The 13323-nt window shown below is 36.7% G+C and overlaps 1 protein-coding gene across 25 annotated transcripts in view; it reads right to left on the reverse strand.

Annotated features, from left to right (window-relative positions):
• Nucleotides 1–13323, reverse strand: part of MCTP1 (multiple C2 and transmembrane domain containing 1) — a 534125-nt gene that overhangs the window by 181692 nt on the left and 339110 nt on the right. For all 25 annotated transcript variants that reach the window (XR_012330780.1, XR_012330776.1, XR_012330779.1 and 22 more), the window contains 2 exons: nt 12711–12897; nt 7805–7898 (listed from right to left, as the gene is read on the reverse strand). Coding sequence is in view for 20 of the 25 variants with exons in the window: in XM_073802311.1 (XP_073658412.1) it covers nt 7805–7898; nt 12711–12897 (281 nt within the window). In the remaining 5 variants the exon portion in view is untranslated. The remainder of the gene's footprint in view (nt 1–7804; nt 7899–12710; nt 12898–13323) is intronic.

Below are 13323 nucleotides of genomic sequence, written 5' to 3' on the forward strand. Positions count from 1 at the left end.
CTACTGTTAAAGCAAGACATCATTGTTTCATACAGAGGTAAGATTTTTGATCTATACTTTTTAATGTTCATCTTGCAGAACTAAGCCTGTCATTTCAGTCTGTTGATTATATATATATATATATAAATTGTATATTGTACCAATTATATATATATATATAAATATAAATAGCATACATATGTTGGTCTCATGTAAAATGAATTAACTATGCCTCCTAGCAAGTTTGATAAGGAAGCAGCCAATTATCTCCTCAAAGTCATTAGTAAATACATTGAACAGGTTAGACCAAGGATAGAGCCCTGCATTCCTCCATTTAGCCATTAATCCTTTAATATAATCACCCTTTGGGCTTGAAGGTTTAGTCATTTATGAGTCTAACTACACTATCATATCATCCAAACATCCCTGTAGTAAGATTTTATTTCAATAGCCTAGTTAAATCCAGATCCTGTCTGCAGCATCTCCCTAACCCGCCGTTCTAGAAAATGCATTTCTTATTTACACACCAATATCATAATGTAACAAAATATATATAATAGTTTAATTTTAAACACTAATTCTAACATCTGAAAGCATTTCTTCCAGCACTGAGTGAAACCCTGGAGCTAGCCCTCCAAGCCAAATCAGCAATTCTCTATTTCTTTACTCAAAGGATCATTTTGTAATCTTAGTTCCACAGAACTCAATTAATTATTTTATAGTATTTCTTTTTTCCTCATTTCCCATTGATAGTGGGACCACCACTTTCTCAGCCCATAGTCCTTCACCTCTAGAGCATATCAAACCCAATTATTAATCTCTTTTGTCATCCCACCTATTCTTCCAGAGCAGTATCTCCTAACCATGTGACCTGCATATGAATCACACATGATTTCTGTAATTCCCTGTAAAACACTAGTTCAGACTCAGGCCTCACCAGCCCTTATGTTAAATTTTCATTTTAATTCCTCTTTTCACAAATTTATCAACTTTTGGTTTTAGACGGATACTTTTGCATTTCTATAATTAGACTATGATTTAGCTTTTTAAAAATAAAATTACTAAAAGGAAGCAACTTTTATTTCTAGATGCAATATGGTGGCATAAAAGAATAAAGAGCAATGATTTGCTTTCTTTCCTTGTGATGCCTTTGTCTAGTCTCACTCTTACGGAAGAGATTTATATAGTGTTAAGACATTTAACATGTATGTGCGTCATACTGTTTTCTAAACTAGGTATATTATAATGATAAGAATGTCAGGTGTTGGATGTTTTTAATGCATTCTAAATTGCATGAAATTTCTTCTCAAAGTATACTATCTGCTTAACAGTCTTCTACAAGCTTAATTATTAAAATGCAAATAGAAACATTAGGTTATATAAAGGAAATAAAGCATACTTGGGAAATTTAAAATATATTTTGTGTAAAACTTTGGTTTATGTTCCAAGAAATGTAGTTTTTTTGTTGTTTTGCTTTTTCTTTTTGCGGTACGCGGGCCTCTCACCGTTGTGGCCCCTCCCGCCGCGGAGCACAGGCTCTGGACGTGCAGGCTCAGCGGCTATGGCCCACGGGCCCAGCCACGCCGCGGCATGTGGGACCCTCCCAGACCGGGGCACGAACCGGTGTCCCCTGCATCGGTAGGCGGACCCTCAACCACTGCGCCACCAGGGAAACTCAAGAAATACAGTTTCAAGATTTTAAGATAGTGAAAGTTTAAAAGTTACATCCACAAATAACCCCCTTTTTGGGTAAATTATTTTACCCTTGCTAATTACAAACAGGAAGGAATTCCACTGCATTAGATATATAATACTTTCAATGGGACTATGTAGAGTTTAAAGGATATCCATTTTCTTTTCTTCTAACATAGGTTTTAAATAATGATCATAAATTCTAAGGCTGCATTTATCAGATATCGTCAGTGTTATTAAATGTGATGAGGGCAATGAAAGTCATATGCTATTAAAAATTCAAACTGCAGGGCTTTTCTGGTGGCGCAGTGGTTGAGAGTCCGCCTGCCAGTGCAGGGGACACGGGTTCGAGCCCCGGTCCGGGAGGATCCCACATGCCGCGGAGCCACTAAGCCCGTACGCCACAACTACTGAGCCTGCGCTCTAGAGCCCGCAAGCCACAACTACTGAGCCCACGTGCCACAACTACTGAAGCCTGTGCACTTAGAGCCCGTGCTCCGCAACAAGAGAAGCCACTGCAATGAGAAGCCTGCACGCCGCAGCGAAGGGTAGCCCCCGTTCCCCACAACTAGAGAAAGCCTGCACGCAACAATGAAGACCCAACGCAGCCAAAAATAAATAATAAATAAATAAAATTAAAAAAAAATTAAAACTGCTACAATTCTATAAAAGAAACAGCATAGCTACTTCTACCGGTAGAGCTATCATATTCTGAGAGCCACTCAAGTGACAATTGCTCATATCGTATGCAATTTGCTTGAGTAACCCGCAAGAGTTAATTTTTTAAAAGGATAATAGCTTGGATGTATATGTGCTTGGCATTCAGTATATAAAACTTTCAAAGAAGAGGCTCGCCTTTCTCTGTACAGCTACCTTTTCATTTTCTTTCTCTGAATAGACCTATAACATTCAGAGAAAATATCAAGAATAATAAATCCAAATCTCTGTATAAAATATACCTTCATGACACACTCAAGCTGGAAATCACAGGAACCAATAAAAATGCAGGCAGCCTACTGATAATGAGGTCAGAAATACAAATAAATTTACTTTTAATGAAGACTGGAGGCACAGTAATCAAAGTGTTAAAATTCATTTCATGCATATCTCATTTGCTTCCTAGCTGATATTTACCACACAATCTGTGAGAAAGTAGAGACCTAAGATGCTCCAGATAAATGGCTCAATTAATTGTACAGAGGTAGACTTCTTTGAGCTGAGCCGGAGCTGTGAGCTCTTTATTAAAAGCACTATTCTGTAGCCCATAACCTTGTTCCTTGACTCCTCTCTGGTTTCCAATTTAAACAAGTCCCCATGCGGCCTGCTCTAAAGGGCTTTGTCTCCCTGTCATTGTTAAGAGAGCTGAGGCATCCTGGAAGTGTGAAATCAGACCTCATGAGTTGAACGGTTCCCCAGGGAACGCTGGACTGCACAGAAGGTCAAAGTCATGGGCCGGACCATCTGAAAGTGTCTGATCGCCGGTCTGTGACACAGCAAGTTGGGGTGGGGTGTGGAGGCTAGACTGAAGAGGACTGAAATTGAACACATCTTAATTAAAGCCCACAGACAGCAAAACAAAATGTTTTCTAGGCAGCCTGTCAAATGGGGCTTAAATTTAGCTCTGCTAATGAATCTGAGCTGCTAACTGTTATTTCTTAAGATAATAAGACTCTCACGGAAGCTGATAAAAAAACCGTAGCATGTCTTTTTCTGCTGTTTTGTTACTGAAATATTTTCCAACAATGAAGACAGTTTTCCTAAAGAAAAACATGGGAAAAGTCTATGCAAAAAAAGGGGTAGTCAACAGCTCTCTTAAAAACTAGTAGATTTCCAGACTATGGAGCTGGTGAGTTACAAATCTTTATGTGTAGTGTTGTTCTAGAAAAAGATATGCTCATTTAATGGGACTATTTCAATGACAGCTTATGTTAACTGTAAAATTCTCTCCCTCTCTTCCTTTTTTTTCTCTCTCTCCCTCTATTGTTTCCTAAAAGAGATGGTGCATTAATTTGAGAGATCAATTCACCTGGAGTGAAGATGTTTTATATTAGTGTACCTTTTAATAGAGTGAAAAGGTAGGGCATCTCTTGAAAGGGTTTCACAGTTTCCCATATCAGTGTTTCTGAAACTGAGTGGCTGGTAATCCCTGGGGAGGCTGTGACCTCTTCCTCAGGAGCTCAAAAAAAAAACCCAGGGGAAAATGAAGGGGAGGGGCTGAGGAGAAGAACCTTTTTCTTTTTCTTCTCTAAGAACTTGAAAGAACCAATAGGCCAGGTCTAAATACGCTGCAAAGAAAGCCCCACTCAATACAGAAGACTTTAAATGTTCGGCTGAAAGCAAAAATTAGGCCCCGTCCAAGGAAGAATAATTAGAAACTAGAAAAGACAAATTCCAACATACATGAACTGTTTCCCATCACCACCACCACCAAAAAAAAAAAAAAAAAAAAAAATCCACCATTGGTCTCTCTCTCCTCACAATCTGTCCAGTTTCAGGGAGCACTTGATTTAGTGGTAGAGTCTTCCCCCAGTGAACACAGGGCCAGACGACCTGCAGGTTTTGCTTTGATGATCCAGAGAGACATTAACCTTTTCACTGGTTACGTGAAAGGTAAGTAAGTTGTACCGTGCAGTATTTTTCAGTTAATCAAACTTTTTCCCTCACGAAGAATTTAGCTGACCAACTTTGAAAACCGGAGTGCCACTTTCTCAGGCTGTGAAAGGCTGCCCACAATTTGACTGAAATTTCAATCCACTCTTGTGCCTCGCTCAATGCATGTGTATGTGTGGGAGTTGTAAATTGAGGCCTTAACCACCAGAGTTAATCTCTTTTTAAAATCTGTATTAACCTTAATGATTTGAAGTGCACTGTCCAACACTGGGCTATTGAGATGGAAGAAAAAACTACCCTCGACTATCAACAGTTTATTAGGGGCTTAACTGAAGTGACCTACTGTAGTAGACTTCAGCTGAACAAGGCTATAGGCTTTTTGTGGAAAGGGAAAGAATTGAGGGTTTCATTAAAAAGTAATTTGTGCTTTATACTCACTCATTCAAAGAGAGTCTCAATTGCTCTTTATTCACACAGAGTTAATACAGTATCACAATGTTTCTCAATGAATGTGTTGTAACAAAAGAAAAATTTTACATTTTGAAAGGAAAAAACTCTTTGTAACTGCAGTAAGATTGATGGCTACTTAAAAGATTATAGAATCTCTTTTTTCTTGTGCTCATGCTAAATGATAGAATATTGTTATTTAAAACTTTTTGCTTAAACTATGGAAGTTTAACTTTATGTTTTAATCATTAAAAATATTTTAAATATAGGGTAAAGTTGGGCAAATATGAGTTTGTGTTGTTGGACTTGTCTGGGAAAGTGTTCAGAAACCAACTAGGTATCTTATAGCTATAGCCTCATTTATATCAGGTCAAAAAATATTCTTTGCTCTCAGTGATTTAAAATATCCCCTCTCCATCCACAACAATCCTAAATGGACGCTAATTTGAGCATCTGAAGACGCACCATTGACTCTACTCCCTTCCCTCAAATGGTTGCTGAATATCTTGTAGAGCCTGACTATGATTATCCACTGAGATATAAAACATATTTTTAAAGTTCTTCTTTGAGCAAGTAGGAGATAAAGTATGCAAATAGCTTATTTGTGATAAGCTCAAATTTCATGATACCCAAATTTCATGACAAAGACCAGGAAGGATCAGTATACATATAAATATTTATCCTTTTCAGAAGTAAAGACTTTTTTAAAAACTTGGTAGACTATTCAGACATTTCTGTCTTAAAAACATGGTCCTCGGTTTCTGCCACCATCACAAATGTCATAAAGACCACAAAAGGTCCAAGAGTGAGCAAGGTCAAAGACTGAATTATCCTCTTGCCCCTGAATAGTTTAACATCTCTCTTATTCAATTCAGAGCACATTAGATTATAAGGTCAGTGAGGAAGGAGGAATCATTATGTCCCTAAAACCAGAAGGAAAAAATGGAGAATCTGTTATTTAGTATTCCCCAAATTAAAGTTCATTTTATCAGATCAAAATTATGTCTCACTGAATCCCTAGGGAAAAGGTGATTCTTAGTCACATTAATTTACCTAGAACCATTACGAAAGAAATATATCTATTTTTTCCAGCTTCAAGAGAACATGTACTTTAACTTGCTTAGTGGCATATAAGCCAACTGGCTTAATGTAGTTTGCATATTCATGAAGTTTCAAAAGCAATGACAGCTTCTCTCCAAGACAGACAAACATATAATTGCATTTAACTTGTGTAATGGGCAAGTATATAAACTTTTGAAGTAAAGGGGACTTGAATTTTTCTATAAGAAATTATTGTGCCCACTATAAATACCCAGTGATAGTTCTGAACACTTAGGTGCCCTCTGAGATACTTTTTATTTTAGGCTTTTCTCCCTATCTTCAGATGTTTTTAGCCCAACACTGGGTGCTCCCCTACCCCGCAGAAAATCCTGAAGAAAAGTGAAGATATTTCCCATGATGGTGAACATCTTGGCCATGAATTCCTGAATCTACCTGCTGCTGGGAATCAAAGGCTGGCCAGAACCTCTGTAGTGTAAAAGCAGCCCTGAGTTCCTGTTCTGGTCTTTAAGTTAATGTCCAAAGTGAACAACAAAAAAAAAGCAGTTAGTCAACCATTCACTGTTGACTGTTGGTTCTAATAACGAAAGCAGCATAATAATTTAGAAATAATTGTGTCCAGATTAATTTGATTTTAACCACACCAGAAATAAAATACAAAGTGAATAAACTTAGCATTCACTAATTGTTTAGTACAAGGAGCCAAGTCAGTATATTTGTAAAAAGATTACAAACAATCCTCTCTCCCACTATTTTCAGGTATGCCTATTTTGAAATAATATCTGACAGTTGTTATTATCTTCTTGGTTACAAATGAGTTGATAAAATCCTCTTTAAAGAAACTGTAAACTCTCAACATTTTTACTTTTATCATACAGTAAATAGTCATTCAATACTATGCAAACATTAAAAAATTTTAAATATTGCCATTTTTGAACAGACATCTGCTATTTTAGTTTTAAGGCATGTGATCTTTTAATTAGGTTTTGATTCTGTTCCATGAATTAAGGGCAGCAGTGATCATGTAATGGGTTTGCAAGCCCTTATATGGTAGGAAAAATACATTTCTCCCCTTCAAATAAGTTAGCTACCATTTAAGGGTCAACTTGCTGGCCATTCACAGTGGTAAGCATATTTCCACAAATAATAAGTGGATACTTTCTTTCAGGAACAGGGAAATCTGCACAAAATTGGTCAAATCAGTCCTATTTATTATCCACCTTGAGACGGACAATTTAAGGAATTGTATAAATACCCCCCAAAGCCTATGAAATTAAAGAATAAGTGAATGCTCACATAGTTGCAAATTCAAAACAATAACTTAATGCTGGTAATTGATGAAATAATTAATTAATCAACATGTCACAGAAACAGCAATATCCAAATCAGGAAGCTTTAAGACATCATACTGAGTTTGGCATTTTTACAGGCCTGCTTCTTGGTTAAAAAAAAATTTAGAACAATGTAGATGTTTAGTTTAGATCCAGAATGATCTGTGGGATGTGCTAGGGAATTTGGACAGCTAAGGAATTGTATCAGCAACCCAAATACCAACAGTTCATACCAAGGAATTGAGTATTATGTATCTAAACTTTTCAGTGAAATATGCAACAGATTTCATGCATGTTTGAATTATTAGTGTTGATGCTACAATATCATCTGAGGGAAGCTGATACTGTCTAAGAGAAAAAGATACAGCATTACTACCCCAAAATGCCAAAATGATGAAACCTGGAAGAAATATAACCACTATGCTGACTAAACCTTGGAGAAGGCAACAATTCAAAAGTTGTTTCCCTTTTTATTGTTTACTTGTTAACATGTTACCCTTCTTTTAAAAAGCAGAGACAGTATAAAAATCAGGTGGATAGCAAATCTTTGTAAGATCAACAAACTTTGTATTATTTACTCTGATGATCGAGTCAGGTGAAATGAAAAGTTCAGTCATCAAATGGTGTACACCTTGCATGCTGCTTGATATAGGCTCTTACAAAAGGCAAACTGCATCGGCTCTTACCTGTGACATCAGCGGCCATTAACCCTTCTGCTCTGATCACTTTCACCTGGAGGAATCCCACATCTTTCAGGTTGTGAAATATCCGCAATGGGCTCTGAAAGAACCCAACATCAGTATTAGAAAAGAAAGGTCATAAAGGGTCTCAAAGAGTGCGCTGAGGAAACATTAAGTGTTACAGTTGATCTCAGGATGCTGCTTAAGTTATCAAAGGGATATTTGTGTTTCTTCAGTACAGATGACCTTTCCACCATCCACACACACACACACACACACACACACATACATGCACGCACACACACATTTATGTAGATAATTGTTGCTATATAAGTAGATTTTTTTGAAAGAGTAAAAAATACCACAACATTTCTCCCCCGTAAGTAATTAGCAGTAGATGATGAACAATAAATTATAAAATACGACATATCTGCATTCTTCCATCAGTCTCCTTTATCAAAGCGCTCCAAGAAATCTTTTATCTGTGGGCATGATGATTTGTAGACTTTTGATTCTTAATACTGAATCTTAAGTTGTTGGTTAAGTAACACACTTCAGACTTTGGGAATAAGAAAGACAACATCAAATTAATTATTTTTCTACTCTTTTCTTCTTGGCAGATTTGCAAATGGTAGGTGCTAGATAAGGGTTAAATTATTCAACACTATTTTCTAATATTTGATTCAAAAGACGTATTTCCACCACACACCTTTTAGGTGTTTTTAAAATTTATTTGTTTTATTTTTGCCTTCGAAAATAAATCAAGTTGATTAAAAAATAAATTCAAAAGGGATGAGTAATTTTTCTTAAATTTGTAATTTTGTTTTTCATTGTAGTAGGTATAGAAGTATACAAATTTTGATAGAAGAATCAGATCCAAATGCTGAAACCTATTTAATTTCATAAATTAATAATGGTAGCGTTTGAATAAGCGTATACCAGAAGGAATTAAAAGAGGGATAGCAATAATTCAGAACTCTAATTAACAGACACAAATAGAGAGTAAAGTCAACCTATAGAACATGATATGCATTTGTTTATTTATGCTTCACTGCAACCTTCTCATGACAAGATCAGCACTTTTATTCAGTAAATCAAAGGTGCTTCTTTATCATAATCGTTAAAATGCTTTAAAACCGGGAGCATAACATAGTTTTACCTAATAAAGTTATCTATTAAAATGTTACTACGGAACATTCCCATCTTTGCATTGAGAATGTGAGAAGACTGACAAGCACAAGCTTACCGCGATATTAACTTTATCAACCCCATGTGACTAGTCATTGTTTACACTGATGCTCTGACCTTGGCACACTGAGAGGAGGAAACGCAGATAGACGTGTAATCTCAGAGCCTAACTTTTAAAAAAGAGTGTTTAGCACAAGGATTAGCTCTTAATCTTTTATTGTTTTTAAACAGTTGTTTATCACCCAAACTGTGACAGGGTTCAATAAAAATGCACTTCTCTCTCCATTTACATTCCTGTAAATTAAGGGTTTAGAAGCGGAAACTTTAGACCGCAGTATTATAATTCAGAGATTTGTAGGCATGTTGTCTTCCTAAGGTCGTAATGATCAGGTGTGGGAAGCTGCGTCTTATATCAGAGCTTACTGAGTGTTACAGACCAGGTAAGTCTCCTAATCTAACGATGGAGAAGAGTTTTAGCAAAAGGTTCCTGCCCTTTAATTTTTAGGAGCCATTTAAACTAAGTTTCACTGTGACTAAAACAAATATCTTCAGTCAGAGAATCGTTTTCATACTGGTAACCTCATTGCAGAGTCACACTGCTTCTGGTGCTTCAGCTCCGAAGTTCTGCTTTCCATTTGGAGGAGTAATTATTATTTGAAGGTTTCATTTCCTCGAGTCAGCTGACGCTCAGTAATTTATTGCAAACTTCAACTGCTTAGGCCAGTAACACATGGATTATAATAAAAACATCAAAAAAGAAAAAAGCAAAAAATATAAATATATCAGTTTAACAATATAACTTTAAGGAATGCTTCATCAAGAGGTATTCCTGCCTTGTTATTTATGGTTATTTTAGAAGGCCTCAAAACCTGGATGGCTTCTGAAGCCAGAAATTTCCATAGCAGAGGAATCTATGATTTGCTGTGCATCCTTTCAGCCCTCAATAGATGGGAAAAGATTGAAAGGCTCTGGAGAGGAGTCCTCTTTATTTTTTTAATGAAAGGCTGTATAATATATTTTCTCTATGGCTGCAGCAGCTGTCAGGGAGAGCAACTCAGTTCAGCTCTATTACGGGAGAGGCAATACCCCGTCCTATGGCATCGAGATGCTCTGAGGGGCCAGAACTGATTGACAGCTTGTCACCGTGACGTCTTATTCCATCTCTGTTATGGAGAAAATTAATGTCACACCACCAGCCTTATGACTCGCTGTCATCTTAGAACCGCTCACCTTTTATCAATGCTCTAAATAACATTTCAAGCCTATCGTCTCACGGTGGACAATCCGGTCAAGGGACATTAAATCAGATGACTGTGAAATGTCATAATAAAAATGGAATGCTAACAACTTCTTCTCTAAACTAGCTCCTCTGGTTTTTAAACTGTGACAAGGGGGAGCAAGGGTTCAGCATCCCCATTCTGAAAAGGTCATACAATCGCTCTTGGTCTACTACCCATTACTACCCGCCCCCTGTTGACCTTCCCTGCTTCCCCACCACCCGCCCCGCAAAAAGAAGAAAAAAAAAAGAAAAATGGAATTAGCCATCTTTTCAGAATGGGGTGATCAAATAATGGCACACACAGTAACGTCTGTTTAATTTGTGGGGCTTCAATGCTTTGCAATGAACAGCTGAATGACAGCAACGGAGAACCTTTTCAGGGCTGTTTCTTATGAGAGTGGGGCAATCCACTTACTCTCCTCACCAGAACCAGAGCAAAATCAAATTCTTAGGTTGAACCTAAACTTACAAAAAAATAAATACACAAGTTCTCACAGGAAAACATATGTATAATTCTCCAAATAAACTCTTTTATATTGTATGTTTCTCCAAAACAAGTGATATTTCAAACATCATACAGTATTCATTCATTTTATAATCTATAGAATAAAAAGGAAACACTCTGAAACCCTAAATCATAGATCTTTGTCCTTGCGTTGCTATGAGTAATCGTAATACACGTGCTATATTACATACACTAGCTTCTTAGCAAATAGGATTCTAAAGGGAGATACAGGCCTATGCTTGAAATTCAGGGCTTACAAAAAAGTATATTTAAACTTGGTTCACTTTTTAGTATATTGAGCAGAATATAATCTGAGAATTAGCCGGGACATCCACATAATATTTTACATTTTACTGAAATAATAACTAATATTTGAAAGTAGGTATAGAAACAAATACTCAAATTCTAAATGGAAATGGCTGATTTAAGGAATCCCTTACAGCAAAAAGAAAAAAAAATAATAGTAATTGGATCATTTCTAATTACCTCGCCCGTAGTATCATTCTAATATATGGGATAGTATCGAATATTAATCCATCAAATACAATGTTATAATACCTAGAATCATTTTTATATTAATATATGAATTAATTTCTTTAAAATTGTTTTGATTCATGAGTCTCACTTCTGTGAACAGGAGAATATGTCTTGGTGGGTACCAAAATGTGAAATAATTTTCACAACTGCAATTATATATTAGAAGAGGCCACACAATACCTTTGGCTCTTAGGTGGTTTAAAAATATATACTATTTAGCCTTGCTAAGTCACCTCTATTAAACTGTTTATGATAACACCATTGGTGGATGAGTTGTACAAGCATTAGCAGACAGCTGATTCAGTGGAGATAGCCAGAATAAATTTGCTGAAGCACACATCCTGCTAATCTGTTTGAAGAATATTGTAGAGCATTAGTACCAGCACTTCATGTTATCTGCACAGCCTGATAAGGTACATCTTTATTAAATTCAGTTATTGGAAGGATGTCAGTCAGCAAATAGGAATATTTTAAAATCTAAAAAAAAAAAAGAAAATTAAGCGGTTCTTTGTTAGTCAGAGCTTGGTTTCATGACTGAGTGTCTAGAGGAGCCTTCTAAACACCTGGCAGCATTGTACAATACAAGCTTTGTAATTTTAAGTGCAAAAGCTTTTCTTTTTTCTTCCAGCTTCACGGGTACCGAGACATTCACTTTCTCGAGGCTTCACTAAGAGAGAACAATGGAGTAAGAGCTCCCCTCTCTGTTGATTCAAGAAAACTACATGGTGAGAAATGCAGACCATGAGGATGCTGGGAAATAGGTAGATTTGGTTGTGAATGTTTGGGTTTGATAAAATTTGAGAAGGGTACTTATTTTAGTGACTCACTATGCCACCCTATCACTCTACATCTGATTGAAAGGTAAGAAAGCTTCCTTTTCATTATATTTCACATTCGATTTTTAAAAATTAAAGGAATGAGGTGAGGCTTTTCTAAGCAGTTGAAAGGAAAAATTATTTCTGTGACTATCCTCCAGTAACCAACCTACTAATTAAAAAGTAGGTGCAGTTAACTCCATTTCAAATTTGTAAAGACAAGGAAATCTTAATTCCAATGACAAATAATCAATGAACTCATTTTAAAGTATTATATAAACTCAACTTTCCATTACAGGAAGTTTCCCTGTATGCTAATTTTGTGGTGTGATAAAATTACTGAGGAGAATCTCAGAATCTAGAACTTGCTCTGGAAGAGAGTTGAGAGAAGACCAGGTGTCTAGATATCCATGGGTACCCCAAGTGCTTCTGCAAAGATATGCATGGTATTTGCATCTGCCTAGCCTTCTGCTTCTGCTGATTCATCTGTCAGACAGCTTTGCAGATGTACTTCTATCCCTCCACGTAAGTTATTTACAACCTCTTCTAGTCACCCATGACCCTGAAGGAGGAGGCTTACATACGTACATATCTCTTTAATATTTCCTCGCGTTCTTTCGGGTCCTCCAGGGAGTTGATGGAGAGGTCAGAGATGCTGACTGTGGCCGAAGCTGTCAGGGTGACCAGCAACACCAGATGCCCCTCCCCTTCCTCCAGCTGCAACACTAGCTTGTGTGTCTGTTCCCTACTGAGAGCCGACAGGTCGATCTGGCACCTAAAAAGAAATGTTTTGAATTAGCAAAAGGCTTTTTTTTTTTTTTTTTTCCCACATCAAACAGTGGAGGTGCAGGCTGCTCAGAGCTATGTGAAAAATAAATCAATGGAAATACCATTTGGACCACTGGAAGCATATGTATTTCATGTCAGCTGACTTCACAAAATTCAGACTCTGATTATTTTAGTATCTAATTGCTTATTTCTTGTAAGATGCAAAAAAATGTGCTTATCTGATTTGATTACTACCCACTGTCACCATATTTATAAATCAGTAGGGGCTTTCAGTCCCTAGATGGCCCAGATCAGTGGGGCTTTGCTTACAGAGATGAATATGAGCTGTCTAAAGAGGCAAACTACCAAGAGTGAATTTTTGTGTCACTCTAAAACAATAGGTGTTTTGCCCTCGTTCTGAAATGTTATTAAG

The sequence above is a fragment of the Tursiops truncatus genome, chromosome 3, assembly GCF_011762595.2.
Source record: "Tursiops truncatus isolate mTurTru1 chromosome 3, mTurTru1.mat.Y, whole genome shotgun sequence".
In the NCBI taxonomy this organism is placed as follows: domain Eukaryota; kingdom Metazoa; phylum Chordata; class Mammalia; order Artiodactyla; family Delphinidae; genus Tursiops; species Tursiops truncatus.